The sequence below is a fragment of the Prionailurus bengalensis genome, chromosome E2, assembly GCF_016509475.1.
Source record: "Prionailurus bengalensis isolate Pbe53 chromosome E2, Fcat_Pben_1.1_paternal_pri, whole genome shotgun sequence".
In the NCBI taxonomy this organism is placed as follows: domain Eukaryota; kingdom Metazoa; phylum Chordata; class Mammalia; order Carnivora; family Felidae; genus Prionailurus; species Prionailurus bengalensis.
The window spans coordinates 14,548,455-14,573,157 of NC_057352.1; the positions used below are offsets into that span (position 1 = coordinate 14,548,455).

Here is a 24,703-nt window from a genome sequence, read left to right on the forward strand (position 1 = left end):
TGTCCCTCCCGCAGGAGAAGGACGAGAGGGAGGCCCAGCAGCCAGCCAGTTCCCGCGCGTCGTGCAACTCCGTGGCCTCACACCCCTACGAGTCCGCAGAATGGAGGTCAAGAAGATTGCCATCTTCGGTGCCACGGGCAGGACCGGGCTCACCACCCTGGCGCAGGCGGTGGAAGCAGGCATGAGCTGGGGTGGGCGGGGGATGTCACGGGGTGTATATGCCCCTCATTAGGAAGGGGCATCCTGGGACCCGGGCAAGGCTGGTTGGGCCATCCGTGCTTTGATTTGTGACCTAGGGGCAAAGCAGGTGGCGACGGGGACAGAAATGGGGGACGCCGTGAGATCCAATTTTATGAGTCTGAGGACTAGGAATTGGCCCTGGGAGGCAGAGGAATTCCAGTGACAGGTTTAAATACAGTGCTCTTATGAAATGCTGTAGTTGTAGTTGTGGTTGTTAGCACACCCAGCGAGGGCTTACTAAGCCAGGCAACGGCTTGCCTCCCAGCCCCTACCGCTCTTCCCCCTGTTAAATCCTCCCAGCGCTCATGTGCGGGGGTACTAGTATCACCTCACTTCACAGATGAGAAAACTAAGGCCCAGAGAGTGACTTGCCCGATATCAGACAGGTGGAAAGTGGTGGTGCTGGGATTTGAACCCGGCCTGTGCTCTTAACTGCCAAAAGTGCACTTGCTCGTGGCCTGGGCACCAAGGCTGGAAGTTTAGAAGGCTGGGTGGCCAGTTGCTGTGAGCACGTTATGGAAAGAGGATAATGGAGACGTAGGTGAAGACTTGGGCGCTGGTCCTGGGAAAGTGGGTAAGAGTTGCAAATTCAGTTGCTCCGAGAAAGGGGATAACGTCCTGCGGCCTCCCCTGCCTCCACCATCCAGACTTCACCAACCCCCAGGGGTGCCTGGGACTTCCAGATATAAGGCCCCACCCTCGCTGGCCTCAGTGACGCTGAAGATATTGACTATCTGGGTGCCCCAAAAGGGTGGAGGCTGTCAGGATCCCACTCTCTATTGTCTCCTAGCCCAGCCCTTGGAGGGACTTGGCCTGACAGTTCCTCATCAGGCCCACTGCTCTCTCCCTCTCCAGGAAGACTCGGTGAGGATCTTGATTTGTGGGGAGGGGAGAAAGAAATTTGCTGATAACTATTTCTCGGGGAGGAAGTAAGAGGGAGAAGTTGAAAGGTGCTGAGTCACCCTGAGGACCCAGATTCCCATGTTACTACCTTACCCTTTATCCTGAATTCTGCTGAATTCCACTTGTCCACCCTGCTGGTCACAACTGGGACTGCACCCCAGGGAATTGAGAGCTGAGGCTGAGGGGAGGCCCTGCCATCTCAGGGTGGCTCTGACAAGTCTCTTCAGAGCCACATTGAGCCTCTGAGCCTCACTGTCTCCAGCAGGAAAAGAGGAGCCTGACTGAGCTGGCTTTTTATTTACCTCACTGATTCTATAGGCTGGTGCCAGCCTGCCCGCCTTCACATCCCAGCTCTGCCACTCACCACCTACATCGACGAACGCCTTGTCGTCTGTGTACCTAGACAGCTGGAAAGTGGGGATACAACTAGTAGCACTTGGGTGCCTGGCTGGCACAGTCAGTAGAGCGTGCAACTCCTGATCTCAGGGTCATGAGTTCAAACCCCACACTGGATATAGAGATTACTTAAAAAAAATTTTTTTTTTAATTTTTTAAATGTTTATTTTTGAAAGAGAGAGAGAGCAGGGGAGGGACAGAGAGAGAGGGAGACACAGAATCTGAAGCAGGCTCCAGGCTCTGAGCTGTCAGCACAGAGCCTGACTCGGGGCTCGAACCCACGAACCCCAGCCAAAGTCGGATTCTTAAACGACTGAGCCATCCAGGCGCCCCCACCCCCCCAACCAAAAAATTTTCTTAGAAGAAAACTAGTATTGCTTGCTCTGGGGTGCTTGCAATGATTAAATGAGATAATATGTGGAAAATGCTAAGAACCATGACCAATACGTAGTTGGTAATTCAATAAGCCCTCTTTTGGCTGAGTGAACTCATAGCTGTGTGAACTTGGCTCAGTTAACCTAAAATGGTCTCAATTCCCCCATCTTCAAAATGGGCATATAATAATATCTTTTAGGATTGCTGCAATCTAGTGCTTTTCAAACTGTGGGTCATAGTTCTGAAATACATTTAATTGGTTATAAAGGTGTCAGTATATCATAGGTTAAATATTGGTTTTATGAAACTTCTTTCAATTATATATGCATGGAGTTGTATATGCTGGGTTAGGCATGGAAATCTGTTTTGGACTGAGGGTTGAGATAAAAAATTTTAAAAGGGGCATGATCTCTGCAACTTACTCTCAAATAGGAAAAAACTTTATGCGTATGTTGTATGTGTGTGCGTGTGTGTGTGTGTGTGTGTGTGTGTTTATATATACACATATATAATTACATATGTTATATATTATACACACAGATAATATATAAGATAAAGCAAAAGCAAACATGAGAAATGACGTCTTCCAACTTTCATATACAATAGAATTTCTTTTTTAAAAAATTTAAGAGAAAAATATAAAGTTAGGGATTTGTAAAAAAAAAAAAAAAAGTGTGGAAGTACCTTACCAATGCTCTCGTTTTTTCTAAAGGGTAAAATATGTGAATTCTTTTTTTTTTAATGTTTATTTGTTTTTGAGAGAGAGCAAGCATGAGCAGGGGAAGGGCAGAGAGAGAGAACAGAGGATCCAAAGCAGGCTGTACACTGACAGCAGAGAACCCGATGTGGGGCTCAAAACCATGAACAGTGAGATCACGACCAGAGCCAAAGTCAGACGCCCAACCGACTGAGCCACCCAGGCGCCCCCCAAATCTGTGAATTCTAAAACAATGCTGTTTGATATGGTAGCCACTAGTGACATGTGGCTATTGAAATTTACATTTAAATATGGGTTGTTTAAAAAAATTTTTTTGGAAAAAGGGGCGCCTGGGTGGCTCAGTCAGTTAAGCAGCTGACTCTTGATTTTTGGCTCAGGTCATGATCTCACAGTTTGTGAGATTGAGCCCCGCATCAGGCTCTGTGCTGACAGAGCAGAGCCTGCTTGAGATTCTCTGTCTCCCCCTCTCTCTCTCTGCCCCTCCCCCGCTCATTCATGTTCTCTCTCTCTCAAAATAAATAAACATTTTTTTTTAATTTTTTGGAAAAAAAATACCATTCATCTATGGAAAGAGCTTAGCACAGCACTTGGCATATAAGAGGTTCTCAATAAATGTCATTAATCAGCAATAATATAACACTAACGGGCACCCTTGTACTGAGCATGTGTCAGAGCTCTCACTCTCCATGAGAACATTTTTCTCCCTCAGAATGCTCACAATTTACTAGGGTCCGTTGTAACCATTGGTAGTTAACCGATGCCCACACTGGCACCCTGAAAGTTTCCACTGCTCCCTGATGTGTGCGAGGACAGCCATTCCCTTCTGAAAGGTGGTCACGCAGGATGGGGACACTGGGAATTCTCATTTTCACTTTAGAGAGGAGACTGGGGTCCAACCAGGGAACGTGTTCCCTGTGGTTCCTCAGCCACTTACTGGTAGAGCTGGAGTTTGAACCCAGGTCCATGGGGCAGTAAAGCCTGTGCTTTTGTGTTTATATTGTGTGTATATCCACCCCTGTGCTTTCGTGTTTATAAAACATCAGGGAGATGGTGACGAATATGACAACGTCCCTGGAACTGCAGGGCCATTATTTACTCTAGGGCAGCATAAGTAAGACAGTGACAGAGGAAACACAAGCAGCTGGGGGCTTGGGGAAAGGATCAAGGGTGCTTCTGGCTGAGGGAACAGCATGTGCAAAGGCCAGGAGGCAGGAAACCATGATGCATTTGAAGAACTTAAAAAAGTACAGTGAGTTAAGAGGGTAGTGGCTTCAGCACAGGCTGGAGAGGGGAGGCCAGACCCCGAGGGACTGGAAGGCTGTCATGAGGAGCATAGACTTTATGTCCAGGCACTGAGGGGATCATGGGAGGGATATGAGCTGGAGGGCACTCCAGTACAACTGTGGAAAGCTCTGTCTGACTGCCATGTGGAGTATGGATGGGAGGGGGTGAGACAGGGGCCGGGAGCCCAAGGAGGACTAAACCAGGACAGGAAATAACCTTGTGAGATGATTAAAAAGTATAGTAACAGCCAGCCCCACATACCGCCCCTTTCTGTGCCAGGCACCCCCCTCAACTTTTCATTTGTTTGTTTCAGTTCTATGCTTTTTAAAACACCTTTATTAAGATTTAATTCACATGCCATATAATTCACCCACTCAAAGTACACAACTTAGTGCTTTCGGCCTATTCACAGAACGTGCAAACACCATCGCAATTAATTTGGAACATTTTCATCACCCCAAAAAGAAATCCCTAGGAGTCACCCCCTCCGTTTTCCTTCTTAACCCCTCCCCCAGCTGTCTACAACCGCTCATCTCCTTTCTCTTTGTACCTATTTGCCTGTTCCAGACATTTCATGTAAATGGAATCGTACATCACATTGTTCTTTGTCACTGGCTTCCACCGGCTTCTTTCACTTAGCAAAAAACATTGTTTCAAGGGGTGTCCGTGTTGGAGCACGTATCAGTCTGTCATTTTCTCTTTTTATTGCCCAGTACTATTATGTACATTGGATGGGTAGACCGGGTTTCATTTTCATTTTATCCATGCAGTCCATGGAGGACGTCTGGGTTGTTTCCATTTGGGGCTATTATGAATAATGCCTCGATGGAATCATGTGCAAGTTTTTGTATGAACATGTGTCTTCATTTCCCTTGGACATATAACTAGGAGTGGAAAGGCTGAGTCATGTGCTAACTTCATGTTTATCCTTTTGAGGAACTAACTACCAGAATGTTTTCCAAAGCAGCTAGCTGCATCATCCAGCACACCCATCAGTAGCGTATGAGACTTTCAGCTTCTCCACATGTGTACCAGCATTTAATGTCTTTTTTATCATAGCCATTCTAGTGGGTGTGACGTTGTATCTCTTTGTGGTTTTGATTTGCATTTCCCCGATGACTGATGATGCTGAGGATCTTTTCATGTATTTATGGGCCACGTGTGTATCTTCCTTGGAGAAGTCTCTGTTCATATGTTTTGCCCAATTTTTAATTGGGTTTTATCTTTATTATCGAGTTGTAGGAGTCCTTTATGTATTCTAAATACAAGCCCTTTATCAGATGTATGATTTGCAAAAGTTTCCTCCCATTCTATTGATTCTCTTTTCATTTTCTTTTTTTTTTTTTAATGTTTATTTTTGAGAGAGAGAGAGAGAGAGAGAGGGAGACACAGAACCTGAAGCAGCCTCCAGGCTTTTGCTGCTTGTGTTTTCGATATCATGGCTAAGAAACTGTTGCCTAATCCAAAGTCACAAAGATGTATACCTGTTTTTTCCTAAGATTGTTTATTTATTTATTTTTAATTTTTTAATGTTTATTTATTATTTTTTTAAATTTTTTTTTCAATGTTTATTTATTTTTGGGACAGAGAGAGACAGAGCATGAACGGGGGAGGGGTAGAGAGAGAGGGAGACACAGAATCGGAAACAGGCTCCAGGCTCCGAGCCGTCAGCCCAGAGCCTGACACGGGTCTCGAACTCACGGACCGCAAGATCGTGACCTGGCTGAAGTCGGACGCTTAACCGACTGCGCCACCCAGGCGCCCCTATGTTTATTTATTATTGAGAGACAGAGAGAGACAGAGCATGAGCATGGGAGGGGCAGAGAGAGGGGGAGACACAGAATCTGAAGCAGGCTCCAGGCTCCGAGCTGTCAGCACAGAGCCCGACGTGGGGTTCTAACTCACAAATCATGAGACCATGACCTGAGCCGAAGTCGGACGCCCAACCGACTGAGCCACCCACGTGCCCCTCTAAGATTTTTTAAATAGTTTCAGCTCTAACATTTAGGTCTTTGATCATTTTGAGTTAGTTTTCATATACAGTGTGAGGTAGGGATCCGACTTCATTATTTCACATGTGGATGTCCAGTTATCCCAGTACCGTTTGTTGAAAAAACTATTCTTTCCCCACAGAATTGTCTGGGCATCATTGTCAAAAATCAACTGACTACATTAAACCTTTAGATGTATTATTTAAACCCACATTAACCCTGTGAGGTAGAGACTATTATCAGTGTCGCCTTATAGATGAAGGCCCTAAGGCCAAGAGAGATTATGTGACTGGCCCATTATCACACAGCTAGCTGATGGTGTGGCTGCAATTCAAACCCAGGGTTACTTTGAGCATTAAATGGGTAAAACCTATGTCAAACACATATAGTGAGTATTGCATAAATTTTATTTATTATTTTCTTAAAACAATTTTTTTTTTTTTAAATTTTTTTTTTTTCAATGTTTATTTATTTTTGGGACAGAGAGAGACAGAGCATGAACAGGGGAGGGGCAGAGAGAGAGGGAGACACAGAATCGGAAACAGGCTCCAGGCTCCGAGCCATCAGCCCAGAGCCTGACGCGGGGCTCGAACTCACGGACCGCGAGATCGTGACCTGGCTGAAGTCGGTCGCTTAACCAACTGCGCCACCCAGGCGCCCCTTAAAACAATTTTTTAAAATATTTATTTATTTCTGAGAGAGAGACAGAACACGAGCGGGGGAGGGACAGAGAGAGAGGGAGACACCGAATCCGAAGCAGGCTCCAGGCTCTGTGATGTCAGCACAGAGCCTGACTCGGGGCTCGAACTCACCAGCCGTGAGATCATGACCTGAGCTGAAGTGGGACGCCTAACGGACTGAGCCACCACCCAGGCGCACTGTTTATCATTATTTTCATCATCATTGCCCCAGAGTGTTCAAATCTCCCATCACTTGTTTTTGAAATACATGACAGCTGTCAAGAGAAATGGAACAATTTTGCTTGTTGTTTTTCCTTTTCTTTTATCATTTTCTGGATAATGAACTAACCCTCTGGTAGCTGTTGGTGATGACTAATGAGGTTTCTTTGTTAGTATCATTCTGAACTCACAGATTTTTAAATATTTGATGTGTTTAAATTTTTTGTCAATTTTTTTTTATTTACCAACTTAACCATTTTTTAAGTTTTATTTATTTATTTTTGAGAGAGAGAGAGAGCATGAGTGAGCAAGGGGCAGAGAATCCCACGAAGGCTACCCACTGTCAGCGCGGAGCCTGAGCGGGGCACAAACTCACCTGATGCAGGCCTCGAGCTCACCAACTGTGAGATCATGAACTGAGCCGAAGCTGGATGCTTAACTGACTGAGCCACCCAGGCATCCCTCTTTGTCAGTATTCTTTTGGACAAATCATATTGTCCCTGAATTTTCCAATGAGAACGCCTTCAAGTGGCTTCTGTGTCCTTTCAGGGGCAGCTCGGTGGCTCAGTTGATTAAGCGTCCGACTTCAGCTCAGTTCATGGTCTTATGGTTCGTGAGTTCGAGCCCCATGTCAGGCTCTGTGCTCATAGCTCAGAGCTTGGAGCCTACTTTGCATTCTTTGTCTCCCTTTCTCTCTGCCCTTCCCCTGCTCGCACTCTGTCTCTCTCTCTCTCCCTCAAAATAAATAAACTTAAAAATAAATTTATAAAAGTGACTTCTGTGTCCTTTCAATATAGCCTCATCATTCTTTAAGCATTGCCTTACCAGCCCTACAAGACATTCCAGCCTCATCTTGTCCTTTCTCTAAGGAGCTCTGGTTCCTTTATCACAAGAATGATGTTTAGAAGCTGTCTTAGTCAGCTCTGGTTGCTATGACAAAATTCCATAGACTGGTGGTGTACAATAGGTATTTATTTCTCATAGTTCCGGTGGCTCCAAAGTCCAAGATAAGGTATTAATAGACTTGGCTTCCGGTGAGGGCCCTCTTCCTGGGTTGCAGACAGCTGCCTTCTTGCTGGATCCTCACATAGTGGCCAGAGAGCTCTGGTCTCTCTTCCTCCTATAAAGACACAAATCCCATCATGGGGTCCCCACCCTCATGAGCTCATCAAAACCTAATTACCTCCCAAAGGCTCCATCTCCAAATACCATCACATTGGAGGCTAGAGCTTTGGCATATAAATTTAGGGGGGTAGGGCATAAACATTTAGTCCATAACAGAGACCACAATTAATAATTTTTTAAATAACATCATGTCCATACACCCAAACATTAACAACCTTTGCCATTGTTTAGAACAAAGGAAGAAATATGTTGGCTGTGAACTTATTTTATTTATTAAAAAAAATTTTTTTTAATGTTTATTGATTTTTTGAGAGAGAGAGAGACAGAGACAGAGACAGAGACAGAGTGTGAGCGGGGGAGGTACAGAGAGAGAGGGAGACACAGAATCCGAAGCAGGCTCCAGGTTCTGAGCTGTCAGCACAGAGCCCGACGCGGGGCTCGAACTCACGAACCGCGACATCATGACCTGAGCCGAAGTCGGACACTTAACTGACTGAACCACCCAGACCCCTATTTTATTAAAAAAAAAAAAAAAATTAATGCTTATTTTTGAGAGAGAGACAGAGTGTGAGCAGCGGAGGGGCAGAGAGAGAGGAAGACACAAAATCTGAAGCAGGCTCCAGGCTCGCATTGTCAGCACAGAGCCTGACTTGGGGCTTGAATCCACAAACTGTGAGATCACGACCTGAGCTGAAGTTGGACGCTTAACTGACTGAGCCACTGTTGGTTGTGAACTTTAAAATAGGTGTGTATGTGTGGAGACACAGTTACTCAAAATTCTTTGGGACTGGACATACCAAGACGATGTTCAAAATCTTGAATGACCACTTAGGGCCCTGCCCTTCAGAAGTCAGCCTGGGGACCAATCCCAGCATTGGGCAACCTTTGGGGAACTCATGTTTTCCTCTGTACCTCATTTTCCTCCATGGATGGGGGGCATAGACCGGTGTGATGCCAGGCTTTAACCCTTTAGTTGCTGGAGGGTGGAGAAGTCTGGGCAGTTCTGGGGGAGGCCCTTGGAGGCATCAGGGCAGGTTATTTATAAACGGGCATGAAGGTATTGTCCTATTTTAACAACCAGCTAAATGTCAACTGTGAGTATGCCAGCAAAAATATTTAAAGACTGGGGTGCCTGTGTGGCTCAGCGGGTTGAGCGTCTGACTTTAGCTCAGGTCGTGATATCACGGTTCTGAACGTGAGTTCAAACCCTGCATCGGGCTCTCTGCTGTCAGCACTGAGCACTACTTTGGATCCTCTGTCCTCTCTCTTTCTCTGCCCCTCCCCAACTTGCTCTCTCTCTCTCTCTCTCTCTCTCTCTCTCTCTCTCTCAAAAATAAATAAACCTTTGGGGTGCCTAGGTGGCTCAGTCAGTTAAGTGCTGATTTTGGCCCAGGTCATGGCCTCATGGTTCATGGGTTCAAGCCCCATGTCGGGCTCTGTGCTGACAGCTCAAAGCCTGGAGCCTCCTTTGGATTCTGTGTCTCCCTCTCTCTCTACCCCTCCCCCACTCACGCTCTGTCTTTCTCTCTCTCTCTCTCAAAAAATGAATAAACATTAAAAATTTTTTAATTAAAAATAAATATAAATAAGTAAATCTTTAAAAAATGTGTGAAGACCACTTCCCCATAACAAGGGACCTGGGGGATGGATTTGGGGGTTCGTGGCACCCTCCGGGACCCAGCCCATGGAGCCTGGGAGTGGCAGCCCACAAGCCTACTGACCTGCTTCTCTGCCCTTCTTTGCCCACAGGTTATGAGGTGACAGTGCTGGTGCGGGATGCCTCCAGGCTGCCCCCAGAGGGGCCCCAGCCAGCCCACGTGGTAGTGGGTGACGTTCTGCATGCGGCCGATGTAGACAAGACCGTGGCTGGGCAGGATGCCATCATCGTGCTGCTGGGCACCCGCAATGATCTCAGTACTGAGCCCCCTCTCTGCCCACGGCCCACCCCTGCACCTCGGCCCCCAGCGCCACCCCCGCCCCCGGCCCCACCCCTGCCACCCCCACCACCACCGCCACCTGCTAGTGACAGCCACTCTCTGTCCTCTCTAAGGTCCTACTACAGTTATGTCCGAGGGCGCCCGGAACATTGTGGTGGCCATGAAGGCCCATGGTGTGAACAAGGTCGTGGCCTGCACCTCGGGTGGGTGGTGGGATCATAGGGATGGGGCTGAAGGGTGGGGGGGGTAGGTACTGGACAGGCAGCCAAGGAGCTTTGGAGCCATCCAAATGCAAGGAGCCAATGCAAGTTGCCATTGGAGCCATCCCAAGTTACTGTGCATTTATTGAGCACCAACTGTGTGCACGAACCTTGCCGGGTGATGCTGGGGACACAGTGGTGACCAATATAGCCCTGGGCGCTGTACTCATGGGTCTCACGGATGGGAGGGAAGTGGTAAACAGACCCATCATCACACACAGTGGGACAGGCCAGAGTAGCCAGGGCCGAGATGAAGGGGCACAGGCAGAGGGTCAGGGCGAGAACAGGAGAGTCCTAGAGGACTACGGAAGCCCAGAGGAGGCACCTGACCCAGCCAGCCCGAGAGAGGGGCAGGGAGAGCCTCCTATAGGAAATGACAGAGCCGTGATCCACACACCAGGTCTCTACCTTCACAGAGCTCCCAATTTATGAGGAGAAGGACGTGAAACAAATGGTTGCCTTGCATAATCCAAAAGACAGGGTACAGGGTGCATAACGGGAGCAGTGAATGCTAACAGCATTCACTGAGCACCTCCTGTGTGCTAAGCACCGTATGAGTACCTTAGGGATGAGTGCCACCTGGTCATCACAAAATTCTGAGTATTTATACTCCTAGCGGCATATAGTAGGTGCTCAGTTAATAGTAGCTGTTTTTATGCCTCCCTTGTATGGAAGGGAGTGGAGGCACGGGGAGGCCCACTGGCTGCCCTGCATTCACACAGCTTGGGGCTGGCAAACCAGGCTGTCTGTCTCCACGGTCTCCGCGCCTTGCCTCTGTGCTTCATCCTCCCCAGGAAGGAAGCGACCTGAGGGAGGGCAGAGGGATCCGCAGTTGCGAAGGCTCAGAGGCAGGAGCGTGGCGCGGGCAGAGTGAAAGGGAGAGTGTTGGGTGCTCAGGTCAGGGGGCTAACGGTGCCAGGTCTGGTGGGGCCTTGTGGGCTCTGACGGGGACTCTGCTTTTACCGCGAATGTGGCTGAGCCACAGATGAACTCTGACCCTCTGGGAGTGCACAGGCCCTGTCTGGCTGCTTGCAGGGGGCAGGGTGTGGGGGCAGGGGTAGGCAGACCAGGAAGGAGGCTGCTGTCATGACCCAGACAGGAGGTAAGTGGACAGGAAGAGGTAGGGAGAGAGGAGGTCAGCCCTTACGTGGCTGTGAGAAAGACGGGAAGCCGGGACAACGGGAAGGCAGTGGGGAGCCCCTGCAGGGTTTTGTCCTGGCATATGACCAGCGGGCTGTGGGCCTGGCCAGGCTGTCCTCAAGCCCTGGCTTACCCTGCTTTGTGTCTCCCCAGCCTTCCTGCTATGGGACCCGACCAAGGTGCCCCCGCGACTGCAGGATGTGACCGATGACCACATCCGGATGCACAAGGTGCTGCAGGAGTCAGGCCTGAAGTACGTGGCCGTGATGCCGCCACACATAGGTGAGTGGGGCTGGGACCTGGGGGCAGGGTTGCCACCAGCCTCTCCCCTCCCATCAGATGGTGAGATCTGCCAGGCCTTCCCTGGCCAGTGTAAAATTGCAAACCCTCCCCCTGCACTTTCTATCCTCTTTCCTGCTTGATTTTATCTCCTTTCTGATACCCTTTTCCATTACCTCTGTTTGACCAACCATCCCAAATTTAGAAATGTAGAACAACCCTTATTTAGTATTTTTTTTAAAAGTTTATTTATTTTTGAGAGAGAGCACAAGCAGGGGAGGGGCAGACAGAGAGGGAGACACAGAATCCGAGGCAGGCTCCAGGCTCTGAGCTGTCAGCACAGAGCCCGACGCGGGGCTCGAACTCACGAGCTGTGAGATCAAAACCTGAGCTGAAGTCGGAAGTTTAACCTACTGAGCCACCCAAGTGCCCCAGCCCTTCTTTAGTATTATTATTAGAAGGGAGTTACTGGGGCTAGCCCATATTCAAGGGAGGGGGATTTACCTTTTACCACACATATCGTTCCTTTCTTTATCTTAAAAAAAATTTTTTTTTAATGTTTCTTTATTTTAGAGGGGGGAGAGGGGCAGAGAGAGAGAAAGAATCTGAAGGCGGCTCTGCGCTGACAGAGAGCCAGATGTGGGGCTCGAACCCACCAACCATGATGACCTGAGCTGAAGTTGAACGCTTAACCAACTAAACCATCCAGGCAACCCCCTCTCTCTCTTTCTTTTTTAATGTTTATTTATCTTTGAGAGAGAGAGCACGCACGCATGAGCAGGGGAGGGGAGAAAGGGGAACAGAGAATCTGAAGCATGCTCTGCCCTTGACAGCAGAGAACCCAGTGCGAACCATGAGATCATGACCTGAGCTGAAGTCAGATGCTTAACCGACTAGGCCACCCAGGCACCCCTCCTTTCTTTATCTTATTTAGCGTGTGTCTCTGTCTGTAGAATGCCAACTCTTTGGAGGCACAGATTTTGTCTTGTTTTGATCACAGCTGTGTTCCTAGTGCCCAGAACAGGGCTTGGCATAAGGTAGATGTTCAGTAAATATCTGTCTGGTGAACCACATTTCAGGGTGCCGTTGTGCAAAGAATCAGTAAACCACACCTACACCCTCTTTTCTTCTCCCAGGGCTGGAATCCACCTTGGGAGAGACACAGAGCCAGACACAGGGAGGAAGGAAGGAAGGAATGAATGAATTCATTCATTCATTCAACAAATGTCTTTTGCATATGGAGTATGTACCCTTCCAGGCACTGGTGACACAGTCTGCTCTCATGAGGTTTGCATTTCTAGCAGGGGAGACAGGAAACTCGATATTACTGTTAGGTATGCTGTGGTGACTGAAGAAAGTATAAAGCACAGAGAAGGGAGACATGAGGAGGTGTTTATGGAGCACTGACTCTCTAAAGAGATGGCTTCGTGCAGCGAGGGAGAGGCCGGTGAGCGTCCAGGGCAAAGGAGGATTGGGGTGAGGGACCGGGAACACCAAGGCCCAAAGGCTGGGCACTTGTATCTGCCTCACATTTGCCTGTTTCGCTGCAAGAGCAGCTCTGCTTTGCCCTCTGGCTCCTGGGATCCCTGACAAGAGAAGGTCTGTGCGCCTTCTAGAGGTTCAAATAAGGCTCAGTGCTTAGGTTCCGTTCAGGGCCCTGTGGGGACCAGAATCCTAAGCTTTGAATCGGCGGCGGGGGCTGCATGATGGAGAAACTGGGTGAAAATCCCAGCCCCAGCACTGTGTGGACTTCAGGCCCGGGGCTTCTGTGCCTCAGTTTTCTCCTCTCTGAACAGGGCTCATAATTTTACTTCCTGACCTCTGGGGTTTGAAGTGAAACCCAGAGACATCATGCCTAAACGTTATTTAACACAGAATACCTTTTTTGAGGTAGGTTTTGTGTTTGGTTTTTTTTTGTAGTATGTGTGTAAAAACTTCGAAACCTCCAGAAAAGTTGAAGACATTAAGATTTATGAAGACCCCTAAACCCTTCATCTAGATTCAATTACCATTCTGTCGCTTGCTTTACCTTTTGTGCACGCACCTAATGTGTATATGTGAATACATGTGTAGTATGTATTTTTTATAGTATTTGTGCATATATATAAAATACATATATATTTAAAAAATTTTTTTTGGCGAAAATGAACCACTTGAGAATAAGTTGCAAACATCATCACATTTCACTCCTAGAACTTTGATAGGCATCCCCCCAAAAGAGGTATCTTTGGGAATGATCCACAGTACCATTGTTGCATGAAGGGAATGGACATGAACTCTACCATATCATCTAGGGTCCATTCCATATTTAAAATTTTCCAATTGTTAAAAAATATTGGGGAGCCTGGCTGGCTCAGTCAGAAGAGCTGTGACCCTTGATCTTGGGGTCGTGGGTTTGAGCCCCATGTTGGGTGTAGAGGTTACTTGAAAATAAAATTTTTAGGGGTGCCTGAGTGACTCAGTTGGTTAAGCATCTGATGCTTGGTTGGTTCCCCATGGTCTCACGATTCATGGGATTGAGCCCCATGTCAGGCCCTGGGCTGACAGCAAAGAGCCTGGTTGGGATTCCCCTCTCCCTCTCCCTCTGTCTCTCTCTCTCTCTCTCTCTCTATATATATATATATATATATATATGGTTCATGAGTTCGAGCCCCACATCAAGCTGTGTGCTATCAGCACAGAGCCCGCTTCGGATCCTCTCCCTCTGTCTCTGCTCCTCCCCCACTTGCTCTCTCTCTCTCTCTCTCTCTCAAAAATAAATACGCATTAAAAAAATTAAAAATATGTCTCATAAAATTGACTCAGCCAGGTCTCTTTCTAAATATCCCATCTTCTGGATTTCTCTGCTTGTTTTCTCCCAGACTCAGATGAAACATTGTTGTCAGGAATGCCACTTGGGTGAGGGTGTGTGTTTCTTACTGCACATGATTCCAGGCTGTCCCTGCACTGGTAGCTGCATTCAACCCCTAAGTGAAGTTTGTCACTGTCATAATGCAGCCAACAGATGCCCTCCTAACAGCCAAGTTATGCCTCCAAACGGAAGGACCCAGAACAAATCTAGCTTTTGCTGCTCGGAAGTCACCCTTTGCAACCCTGGGAAGTAACTTCAAAGTAATCTCACAGATTCAGTTTGCCCATCTGTAAAATAAAAGTTAATAATAGCCCCTAGGCTATTCTCTGCTTTTTCTCCATGTAACACATTGTCTATTTTACTTTCTTATCTGTTGCCTTTTCCTAGGGAATGATTGCATGCAAAGGGCAAGGGTTCTTGTCCGGTTTTTGCCTTGCTAGGTGCCCAGCACCTGACACATAGGAGGCCATCGATAAGGATTTATTGAATGAATGAAGTTAGGGGTATAGATTAGCGTCCTGCTTGTGGGAAGGGTTTCATACGTGGTTGACTCCTATACCCTCTGGGCTGGGCACACTGTAAGGCCCCTGGAATGATCACGTGTTGTAGGAAGGGGAAGGGGCATCTGCTTCACCCATTCCTGTGTCTTTACCTTGCAGGAGACCAGCCACTGACTGGGGCCTACTCAGTGACCCTGGATGGACGAGGCCCCTCAAGGGTCATCTCCAAACACGACCTGGGCCACTTCATGCTGAGCTGTCTCACCACTGATAAATACGACGGACACAGTACCTACCCCTCCCACCAGTACGACTAGGGATCTGACCGCATCCAGGAGGACGGCGTTCTGAGAAATGGAGAACAGAGGAAAGGAGCAATAAATCTTGAGCCCAGAGCTTCACGTTATTCTAGAAGACCCGACTCTGACTCTTCCTCTGTCTGGCTTTGTCTGGCTGATTCGGTGTCTCTATCTGCCTCTGTGTAAGATTTTCCTTCATTTCTTCATCTGGCCCTGTGCTGGAGACCAGGTGAGGACTATGAGGACCCAGGCGGTGACCCTCCCTTCACAGATCTCACAGTCCAGTGAGGAAGACACCCTTGCCCGTGACAGTGACCACCCAGAGTGGCCAGGGCTCTGAAGGAGGAAGTCCAGAGGGCTTAGGAAACTACCTAAGCCAGCTCCAGGAGCAAACAAGTTAATAATACTTGGCTCGGAGGGGAGGAGTGGTCAGCCCCAAGAGGATGTTATATGGAAGCTAAATTGTGCAGAATCATTGTAAAAAGCTTGAGCTTCATTCTAAGGTTCTGTGCTAGGAGGGGAGCAGGAGAGAGGTGGAGAGGGGCACAGTCAAGTTTATGTTTTATAAAGCTGCCCTTGACTGCTGTGTGAATGTGGATCGGAGGCGTGCAAGAGTGGAGGCTAGAGCCCCAGGGCACCAAGACAGAGGCCTTGACAGGGGCAAGAGAGTGGAGGTGAGTGGAGTTGGACAGTCCATGATGGAGGGGAGAGAGGCATCCAGGCTTCATGGGACTGGAACCTAGAGATGGAGTTACAGTGAGGCCACTCTGAGATGGGGCCTCTGGAAGAGGGGCAGGATTGGGGGAGGGGGGGAGAATGACCCCTTCCTAATCATGTCCCTCTTTGGAATCTACTGTCCCCTGCCCATGTTGCCCAGAGACACCTTTTGCAGGTTTGAGTGAGCCACTCCTCTGTCCCCACTTCACAGCCTCCCCCACCTACCCACCCAACACCTTCCCCTCCAAAAAAAAAAAAAAAAATTCCATTCCAATCATATATTGCTTCTGCAAGCAGTAGGATGACTGGTTGACAAATTCCAACCCGTGAGAACTGGTCTGAGGAGGCTTAAACCTCCCTTCCCAGGCGTAGCCTGGAAAAAACTCCCTCTCCCTCCTCTTGGTGACACTTTTAGGGGTAGGCCAATACTGGTTCAGGCTTTCAGGGCACTAGCTCAGGTTTTTTGTTTTTGTTTTTGTTTTTTTTCTGCCCTCTTTCTCCTTCTGTCACATTGGGCATATTTAAAGAACTTTCACTGGATGCCTGCTTTGTGTCCACGTGCTGGGTGATGCTACTGGACCAAGCCCTGGGTGACAGACATAACCTCAGGACCTGCCCTCAGGGCCAAGAATGGGAGACAGGGGCAGAGGGGTCAGGGTCAGGATGGGGGGAAGCCCAGGACACCACAGGAGCCCAGAATGGGTCCTAACCCACTCAAGCATCAAGGGAGGGCTTCTGAGAGAAGGAAATCTTTGAGATGAGACCTGGTGAGAAACAGTCTGGGAACGGAAGGTGTACTTTCAGGATGGGGAAACAAGTTTAAAGATCCAGAGGCCCTTTATTGTCATTTTTGAGTACTTGCTATGTACCTAAAGCATTGGGGTTAAGGCAGGGAAGAAAACAGACAAAATCTGCGTTTATGGTGGTGGCGGGCACTCGAAGTCATTTTAGAAAAACTGAGAGTCAATCTGTGGTCGGATCACAGGGAGCAAGGAGTGTGTTTCAGGGACCAGACCGTGAAGGGCTTTGTGGCAAAAGGGAGGAGTTTGGATTTTGTCCCCAGGGGAGTAGCGAGCAAGTAACGAGTTCCCAGCAGTGCCATCCTGAGAGGGGAAGGATGGGGCGTCGGGGGTTGCAGGAGAGACCAGCACAGGACGTGCTGAGAAGTCCTGAAGATTAAGAAAGGGGCCTGCGGGTAAAGTACTGGGGGGGCGGGAGCACAGGAACTGGGCTGCGATCGCCCAGGCAACGTAGGCCGCGCCAAACTATTGGCTGGTCTTCAGCTACGTCATCCTCCGCCCCGCAGCGTCCGCCCTCGGAACCCCGGGGGCGCGGCCTCCGCGAGTGGCTCAGCCCCGCCCGCCTGGAAAACAGGGTGGGGAGGGGCGTGCCGACCAGCCTCGCTCCCCGACAGGGTCCTCACCTGGTATAAAGGCATCGCAGAGATCAATGTTGACGACTTTGGAGCGAGGACAGTGGCTGAATTGAAGGAAACAGTTCTGACGTCCCCGCCACCCTCCACCCTAGAGACGTGGCCCCTCCCCCGGGCGAGTCGGAATCCTTTAAAAGGTCCTGGGTGTAAGGAAAGGGAGGGCCGGCCGGGTGTCTCCTGGCGACGGACCGGTGGCTCCACCCAGCCAATCCGCGCCCCGCAGCGGGCAGGGCTCCAGCCAATCGCGGCTCGCGGTTCGGCTCCTGGGCGGAGCGGGGTGGGCCGGAGGCCAAACCAAGAGGCCCTGGGGAGGTGAGCGAGGCTCGTACCCAGCACTGTTGGGTTGTAAAAGCTACGGACGTTCCACGACTTGGTCATTGCGAACCTGGCAGCTGAGGTGAGAGAGTCCACCTGGCTTGAGATTTGCCTTAGTTTAGGGAAGGTGGAGGCGCGCCCCCCGAGAGTCGTGGAGGCGGGGTCTGGGCGTGAGTCGGGGGCACAGATAAGGGTGACTGATAGGGTTGGTGGGGCTTCGAGACTGAAATCGAGATCCCGGACTGAAGGCGAAGTTGTTGGGGCAAGATCTTCAAGTGGAGGGAGTTTGAAGCTGGGACATGGGGTGTTTGGAGAAGCGAGAGAACCGAGGAAGGAACTTTTGGGGCAGGAAATCTGGAGATTAGGACAATTCGAGTCTCCCGGACGGGTTGAATTCGGGGCTCTAGTGTTCTGGAAAAGGGGTGAGGGGTTGGAGCTGGGATCCTGAGCATTTGGAAAAACGGAGATAACTACGGGCAAGGAATCTTGGTAAGGGAGACGCAGTGGCGGTGAGGAGGTGCTGGTGAGAGTCCCATATTCAGGTCTTGGAGTCAGAGGGAGAGTTTGGAGGTGAAGTCGAAAGGCATTTGAAAGACGGGAGAAAAGGGGAAAGTTGACGGGTGAAGGTATCAGAATTAGTCTCCCAAACGGAATAAATCAGAGAGCATTTGTAGTTTTTGAGCGATGTGTTGGAGTCTGGGTTTCTGGACCCGAGAGCAGTTTGGGGAAAGAATCTAGGACCTCCTTGGGGTGCGAAACCCGAGAGAAAGCAGTTTTAGGGCCGGAGTCTGGGGTGGGGGAGGGGCGTTCCGGGCTTGGAGCTCAGACCCGCAGCCCTAGAGGCAGCAGAGGGCGGGGCTCGGCAGGCGCCGGGCAGCTGGACGTCCGGGTTCCCTTCCCCCACCCACCCCGGGCACTTGTGCGCATGCCTTAAGGGAGGGCGGGGGAGGTTCGTCCCAAAGGCGTGCGGCACCCTCTGGGTATTGTAGTGCAAGCTCAACGTTACCGCACGTGCCAGGCGGCTATTGGCCCACATTTCCCAGAAGCCCCTGGGCCAAATTGTTGCCTGCCTGGACGTTGAATAGAGGAGGCGGAGTCGGGCGTTGAGTCAAGTTTTAGCAAGTTTCTTGTGGGGCGCGCTTTGGGGGAAGTCGAAGGCGCGGGCTAAGAGAATGAGGGAGGCTCCTTCCCTGCTCTTGGGAGAGCTCCCAGTCGGTTAGGAAGAGGGCATGGTCAGAAATATACTCCCTGTAAAAGAAGAGTTTCGACAAATAGGTGTCCTAACAGGGCTTCGGTGGCTCTAATACAACAGGCAACAATAGATAAATATTGAATGAATAAATGGCAATTAAATTCTTCTTCGTTAAGCGTTAACTGTAGATGGGTACCGTGTACATTACACATCGGATCTCCTTGAGAATACGGTGAGAATTTTTACATTCCTCTTTTTACAGATGGGGAAACAGACCCAGAGAGGTAATGTCACATAACTTACAAAGATCAAACAGCTGAGCAGTGTCAAAGGCAGAATTCAAATCCAGGTTTCCCTGCCTCCAGTCCAGGTCTCCGTACTCCACAGCTGTCATACGTGACACTGTTGAAGAAACGAGTATTGTAGAAAGAACAGTGTTAAGACTCAGGAACTTGATCCTCATCTTACAGCTGAGGTAACTGAGTCTCAAGGAGGCAAATTCACCATTCAAGGCCACACAGGCAAGTAGGGGGATGCAAACCCACCTATGTTTCAATCCAGATCTTGTTTTCTTAGTCATTTACATTTAGTCTCCTCCTCAGCCCTGTGGAATTCATATCATGTCCATTTTACAGATGAGGAAACAGGTTTAGATCATAAAAATGAACAACAACCGGGAGGTGCCTGGATGGCTCAGTCGGTTAAGTGTCTGATTCTAGATCTCCACTCAGGTCTTGATCTCAGGGTCCTGAGTTCAAGTCCCGCATTGGGCTCCACACTGGGCATGGAGCCTACTTAAAAACCAAACAACCATACAGGAAATTCGGGATCTGAATTATCCCTGCGGTGTCTGACTTGCCCCTCTTCTCTCTACAGGGCATCATGGTAGGAGGCTTGAAGAGAAAACACTCAGATTTGGAGGAGGAAGAGGAGGATGAGAAGTGGGACTGGGGTCCAGCAGGCCTGCGGAGCTACCAGCAAGCCCTGCTTCAAATCTCCTTAGACAAAGTCCAGCGGAGTCTGGGCCCCCGAGCACCCAGCCTACGCAGGCATGTCCTCATCCACAATACCCTCCAGCAGCTCCAGGCCGCCCTTTGCCTGGCTCCAGCACCTGCCCTACCCCCTGAGCCCCTCTTCCCAGGCGAGGAGGACTTCTCCCTGTCCGCCACCATCGGCTCTATTCTCAGGGAACTGGAGACCTCCATGGACGACACGGAGTCCCCTCAGAATCCAATAGCTCCCCCGGGCCCCCAGAACGAAGTGCTGCCCCAGCCTGATCCAGTCTTCTTGGAAGCTCTGAGCTCCCGGTATCTGGGGGACTCTGGTCTGGATGACTTCTTTCTGGACATTGACACATCTGCAGTGGAGAAGGAGCCTGCACTGGCCCCACCGGAGCCTCCTCACAACCTCTTCTGTGCCCCAGGGTCCTGGGAGTGTAATGAACTTGATCACATTATGGAAATCATTCTGGGATCCTAAAACTTCCAGGGGCTGTTTCTCATCTCTGCCTCAGTGGGCAGGATCCCTGGATGCAACTGTGTGTGTGTGTGTGTCTGTGTGTGTGTGTGTATGTGTGTTGCGGGGGCTCTAAGTAGTGACTGTGGCCTCCTTTCCTCCCATTTCAGGGTTCCACAAACCGTCTTGCATGTGTGTGTGTGTCTGGTTGCCGCAGCCTTCTGTGAAGGTGGGTCTTCCTGAATTAATTTATCTGTTCCAAATGCCTTAACGTGACTCTGTTTCTGGGAGTCTGATTTCCCACTTCCCACATTTCTTCTGCCTTTTCCTCCAGTTCCTACTCCCCTGGTGACCACTGGGGCCTCAGGGAAGATAAAGCTGGGCCTGTATGTTGATGACTGGGATGTGCTGCCTGGTTGCTATGGGAACTCAGACTTTGTCACTTGCACCTGGAGGGAGCAGGAGGGGCGGATCTCCTCCCTCAAGGCTGATCCCCACCTCATTGGCAAGACCCCAGTCCCAGCAGTCTCCTGATGCATAACCAGGCCGGACCACGTGCAATAGGGTGGAAACCAAACGCTCCATGCCACATTATTTAAAAGAAAGGCGGGTTTTGTGGTGGGTTTTGATTTGTTTTGTTTTGTTTTGTTTTGTTTTTGATTGTAATGACTTTTTTTTTTTTTTTTTTTTAATAAAAATATTTTGGAAAGGGTGATGTTGCCTGAAGTTTCTAAACTTCAGCGGGTCGATGAGAGGGACCTGGTAAGTTCCCTGGACACCTGCACCACCTCCCCCCCCCCCCACCAAAGTTGGGGCAGGCATATTATTAAACATAATATATATAGAGTACTTGTTAAGAGTACTGTTGTATCCACTTTGTTTGGATTAGGTCATTTAATCTTCATGATAATACAGAATTCTGTTAACAGGTTTTACATAGGAGGAACCTCAAGTTCAGAGAGGCCAAATCACTTGCCCTAGGTCACACAGCAAGGGAAGCAAGGACCAGGGAGCTAGGACTCAAACTCAGTTTGCCTCCAGGGATTGGTTTTCAACTATTGTGTTTGTTGCTCCTTGGTAGACTTAGACTCCCCAGCCACGTGGGTGCACAAAAGAAGGAGAAACTAAGTCCCATGAATTACCAAACTGTCAAAGGATAGGTGACTCTAGCATCTAAAAGTCACTTTTTTCATTGCATGCAATGTGTTGCTGGGACCCAGAGGGGAAAGAAAATGCCTAAAGATAGTCTGCATTAAGAATAGATCTTTCGGGGCGCCTGGGTGGCGCAGTCGGTTAAGCGTCCGACTTCAGCCAGGTCACGATCTCACGGTCCGTGTGTTCGAGCCCCGCGTCGGGCTCTGGGCTGATGGCTCAGAGCCTGGAGCCTGTTTCCGATTCTGTGTCTCCCTCTCTCTCTGCCCTTCCCCCGTTCATGCTCTGTCTCTCTCTGTCCCAAAAATAAATAAACGTTGAAAAAAATTAAAAAAAAAAAAAAAAAAAAAAAGAATAGATCTTTCTAGGGGTGCCTGGGTGGCTCAGTGGGTTAAGTGTCTGACTCTTGATCTCAGCTCAGGTCATGATCTCACACAGTTGTGAGTTTGAGCTGTGGGTCAGTTGGTCCCTGCACTGACAGAGGGGAGCCTGCTTGGAGTTCTCTCTCCCTCTCTGCCCCTACCCCACTGGTGTTCTCTCTCAAATGGGGTGGGGGGGGTGGGGGGGTGGGGGGGGGAAGCTCTCTCTAGAAAACTTGGCTAGGAAGTAGAGACCAGGTTGAAGTTAAAGTGCTAAGGATTTGGGGCTTTTGGGTGCTCAGTGGGTTAGGTGTCCACCTTTGGCTCAGGTCATGATCCCGTGGTTCATGGGTTTGAGCCCTGCTTCGGGCTCTGTGCTGACAGCTCAGCCTGGAGCCTGCTTTGGCTTGCGTGTCTCCCCTCTCTGCTTCTCTCTCTCTCTCTCAAAAATAAACATTTAAAGTGCTAAGGATTTATTTGGGACGTACAAGCCCAGGCCTGTGAAAGGAGAAAAGAGAGGGGGGCCAGGAAGATGCAATGCTTAGCACTGGTTAAGCCTCTTGCAAAGACCTTTGAAGACAATGCAGCAGGTGAGTTTATACAGCATTAGGGACTCTTCTAGAAGGTTTGCAAAGAGGAACTACACCGGTGGAGTCCACAGGCAGGGAAAGGAGGGGGATTTTGCTTGTGCTTTCTGGCCCAAAGTCAAGGTTCTCAGCTTAAGAGGGGCTTTGCATCTAAGTCTGAAAGCATTGGGGTAACTGACAGGTGCCAATGGAGAGAGAAAGAAGAAATGGTCACGAGAGCCTCAAGGCACATACGTTTCACATCTCATGGATGCCCATGTCTTACTCCTACTTAAAACTCTCAGTGACTTCTCACACTCAGAATAAAACCCCAACTTCAAGGCCTGCAATGCAGCAATCTTGGGGCACCTGGGTGGCTCATTTGGTTAAGCAGCCAACTCTTGATTTTGGCTCAGGTCATTGATCTCAGAGTTTGTGAGATCGAGCCCCACATTGGGCTCTGTGCTGACAGCAATGAATCCCTACTTGGGATTCATTCTCTCTCCCTTTCTCTCTCTCAAAATAAATGAATAAACATTAAAAAAAAAAAAAAAAAAAAAAAGACGTGTCAATCTTGCTCCTAACTTCCCCATTTGAATCTCCCACTCTTCCGCACCACCAGTCACCCTGGTCTCATTTGACTCCATGCTCATAACCACCCCAGGGCCTTTGCACTTATTAATGGCCCAGAGGATATGTCCCCTCTAGTTTCACCAACATAAATGTCCCTTTCTCAGAGAGGTCTTCTCTGCCCTTCCTAGCTCAACGTGTCTCGCTGCACCAAACATTCACCCCACTGTTTGATTTTCTTGCTAGCATCTATCCTATCTCAAGTTATTTGTCACCTGTTTATGGTTAGCCTCCTGGTCTATGAAAACTCTGAGAGGGAGGGGTTTTCGTGGTCTTAGCCCAGCTGTGTGCCCTAGTGTACAAAACTATGCTCAGTACAGGTGTGCACTCAAAAACAATTTTTTTTGGCTATTTAAAAAATTTTTTTTAATCTTTATCTTTGAAAGAGAGAGAGAGAGACTGAGCATGAGTGGGGAAGGGGCAGAGAGAGACGGGGAACACAGTATCAGAAGCGGGCTTCAGGCTCTGAGCTGTCAGCACAGAGCCTGCCGTGGAGCTCGAACCCACGAACTGAAAAATCATGGCCTGAGCCTAAGTCGGACGCTTAACTGACCGACCCACCCAGGCGCCCCTTTTTGGGCTATTGTTGAAAAAAACGAACCGACCTTGCAACGGTCAACCCTCCCTCTTACCTCTCTGAATTCACCTTCCTCACAGTCTCCCCACTACTATGCTCCAGCTATACCATTCTCTACAGTTCTTCAAACAAGCCAGCATGTCCCAACCTTAAGACTGGATTCATACCTGCCTCCCTGAGCGATTGTGCAAACTGGAAAGGGGGGCCTGATGCATGCCAAGGATTCCAATAATCGCTCAAATTTATTGTCTACGGTGGGCCTGGTGCGCTTCCAGGCATGTGAATAAAACAGACAACTCCTGCCCTCGGACAGCATGGCAGTTGGGGAAGGCTGCAATACCCACACAAATAACTAAAACGGAGAGTCTGTCGGGTGGTGACAAATGCTAGAGAGAAAAAGAAAGGAGAGCGATGGGGGTGTTAACTATTTCAATGGGATGGCCAGAGAAGGCCTCACCGACAAGGTGACATTTGAGTCAAGACCTGAGGGAGGTGAGAAGTGAGTCATGCCAATCTGAGGGGGAACGGATGTGTCGATGCAGACAGAGGTAACAGCCGGTGCGAAGGCCCTGAGGTGGGAGCCTGAGTGGAGCGTTTGAGGGACCTGAAGAGGTCAGTGTGGCTGGAACAGTGTGCAAGAAAAGAGCATCCTAGGAGATGAGGTGAAAGAGACGTACGGTCTTGAGGGACTGAATTTTACCGAGATGGAAGCCGTGGGAGGCTGTTGAGCCGAAGAGGGATGAGACCTGACTCACCTTTTAACAGGTCCTCCTTGCCCTAAAGATAATCGAGTGAAAAGGAATCAAGTAGCTTTCTAGCACCACAGTGAGGCCACTATAAGGAGCATCCCCACTTTCCAGATGGACAAACTGAGGCTCAGAGAGGCCCGGTATCCCCCGCACCCCGTTAAAGAGGCTGATGAGAGAAGTAGAAAGGCTGGCCCGCAGAGGGACCGGGTATCTGAAGACAGAGTCCACGTTCCCCAAACTGCGCTCTTCCGGCCCGCGGTGGGGGGAGGGGGCGCGGTCGCCTCGGGGCGTGGCCGATGGGACAGGCCCCTCCCACCTGCCCACTACCCATCCCCAGCTGGCCGGGCGGTGGAACACTTCGG

The 24,703-nt window shown here is 49.5% G+C and overlaps 2 protein-coding genes across 6 annotated transcripts; both read left to right on the forward strand.

The window, feature by feature from the left end:
* Positions 1–15,312, forward strand: BLVRB (biliverdin reductase B). Of its 2 annotated transcripts, XM_043598879.1 has the most exons (5): positions 2–179; positions 9,681–9,845; positions 9,982–10,071; positions 11,422–11,550; positions 15,058–15,312. In XM_043598879.1, the coding sequence occupies exons 1-5, from the start codon at positions 101–103 to the stop codon at positions 15,213–15,215; spliced, it is 621 nt and encodes a 206-aa protein (XP_043454814.1). In that variant the 5' UTR covers positions 2–100; the 3' UTR covers positions 15,216–15,312. The 2 variants fall into 2 exon arrangements, with proteins under 2 accessions (XP_043454815.1, XP_043454814.1); XM_043598880.1 differs by lacking the exon at positions 9,982–10,071 and having other exon boundaries at positions 1–179.
* Positions 15,313–17,506: 2,194 nt separating this feature from the next.
* On the forward strand, positions 17,507–20,990 carry SERTAD3 (SERTA domain containing 3). Of its 4 annotated transcripts, none has more exons than XR_006300091.1 (3): positions 17,612–17,743; positions 19,730–20,537; positions 20,643–20,990. XR_006300091.1 is itself a non-coding variant. In XM_043598882.1 (3 exons), the coding sequence occupies exon 3, from the start codon at positions 19,736–19,738 to the stop codon at positions 20,330–20,332; it is 597 nt and encodes a 198-aa protein (XP_043454817.1). In that variant the 5' UTR covers positions 17,620–17,743; positions 19,116–19,374; positions 19,730–19,735; the 3' UTR covers positions 20,333–20,990. The 4 variants fall into 4 exon arrangements, 3 of the variants coding, with proteins under 3 accessions (XP_043454816.1, XP_043454817.1, XP_043454818.1); XM_043598882.1 differs by adding an exon at positions 19,116–19,374 and having other exon boundaries at positions 17,620–17,743; positions 19,730–20,990; XM_043598881.1 differs by having other exon boundaries at positions 17,507–17,743; positions 19,730–20,990.
* The last annotated feature ends 3,713 nt before the right edge of the window (positions 20,991–24,703 follow it).

Coding starts and splice junctions, on each gene's coding strand:
- SERTAD3 (XM_043598881.1), top strand. CDS start 19,736: ATGGTAGGAGGCTTGAAGAGAAAACACTCAGATTTGGAGGAGGAAGAG.
- BLVRB (XM_043598879.1), top strand. CDS start 101: ATGGAGGTCAAGAAGATTGCCATCTTCGGTGCCACGGGCAGGACCGGG. Junction 180..9,680: donor GGCGCAGGCGGTGGAAGCAG/GCATGAGCTGGG, acceptor CTTTGCCCACAG/GTTATGAGGTGACAGTGCTG. Junction 11,551..15,057: donor CGTGATGCCGCCACACATAG/GTGAGTGGGGCT, acceptor TTTACCTTGCAG/GAGACCAGCCACTGACTGGG.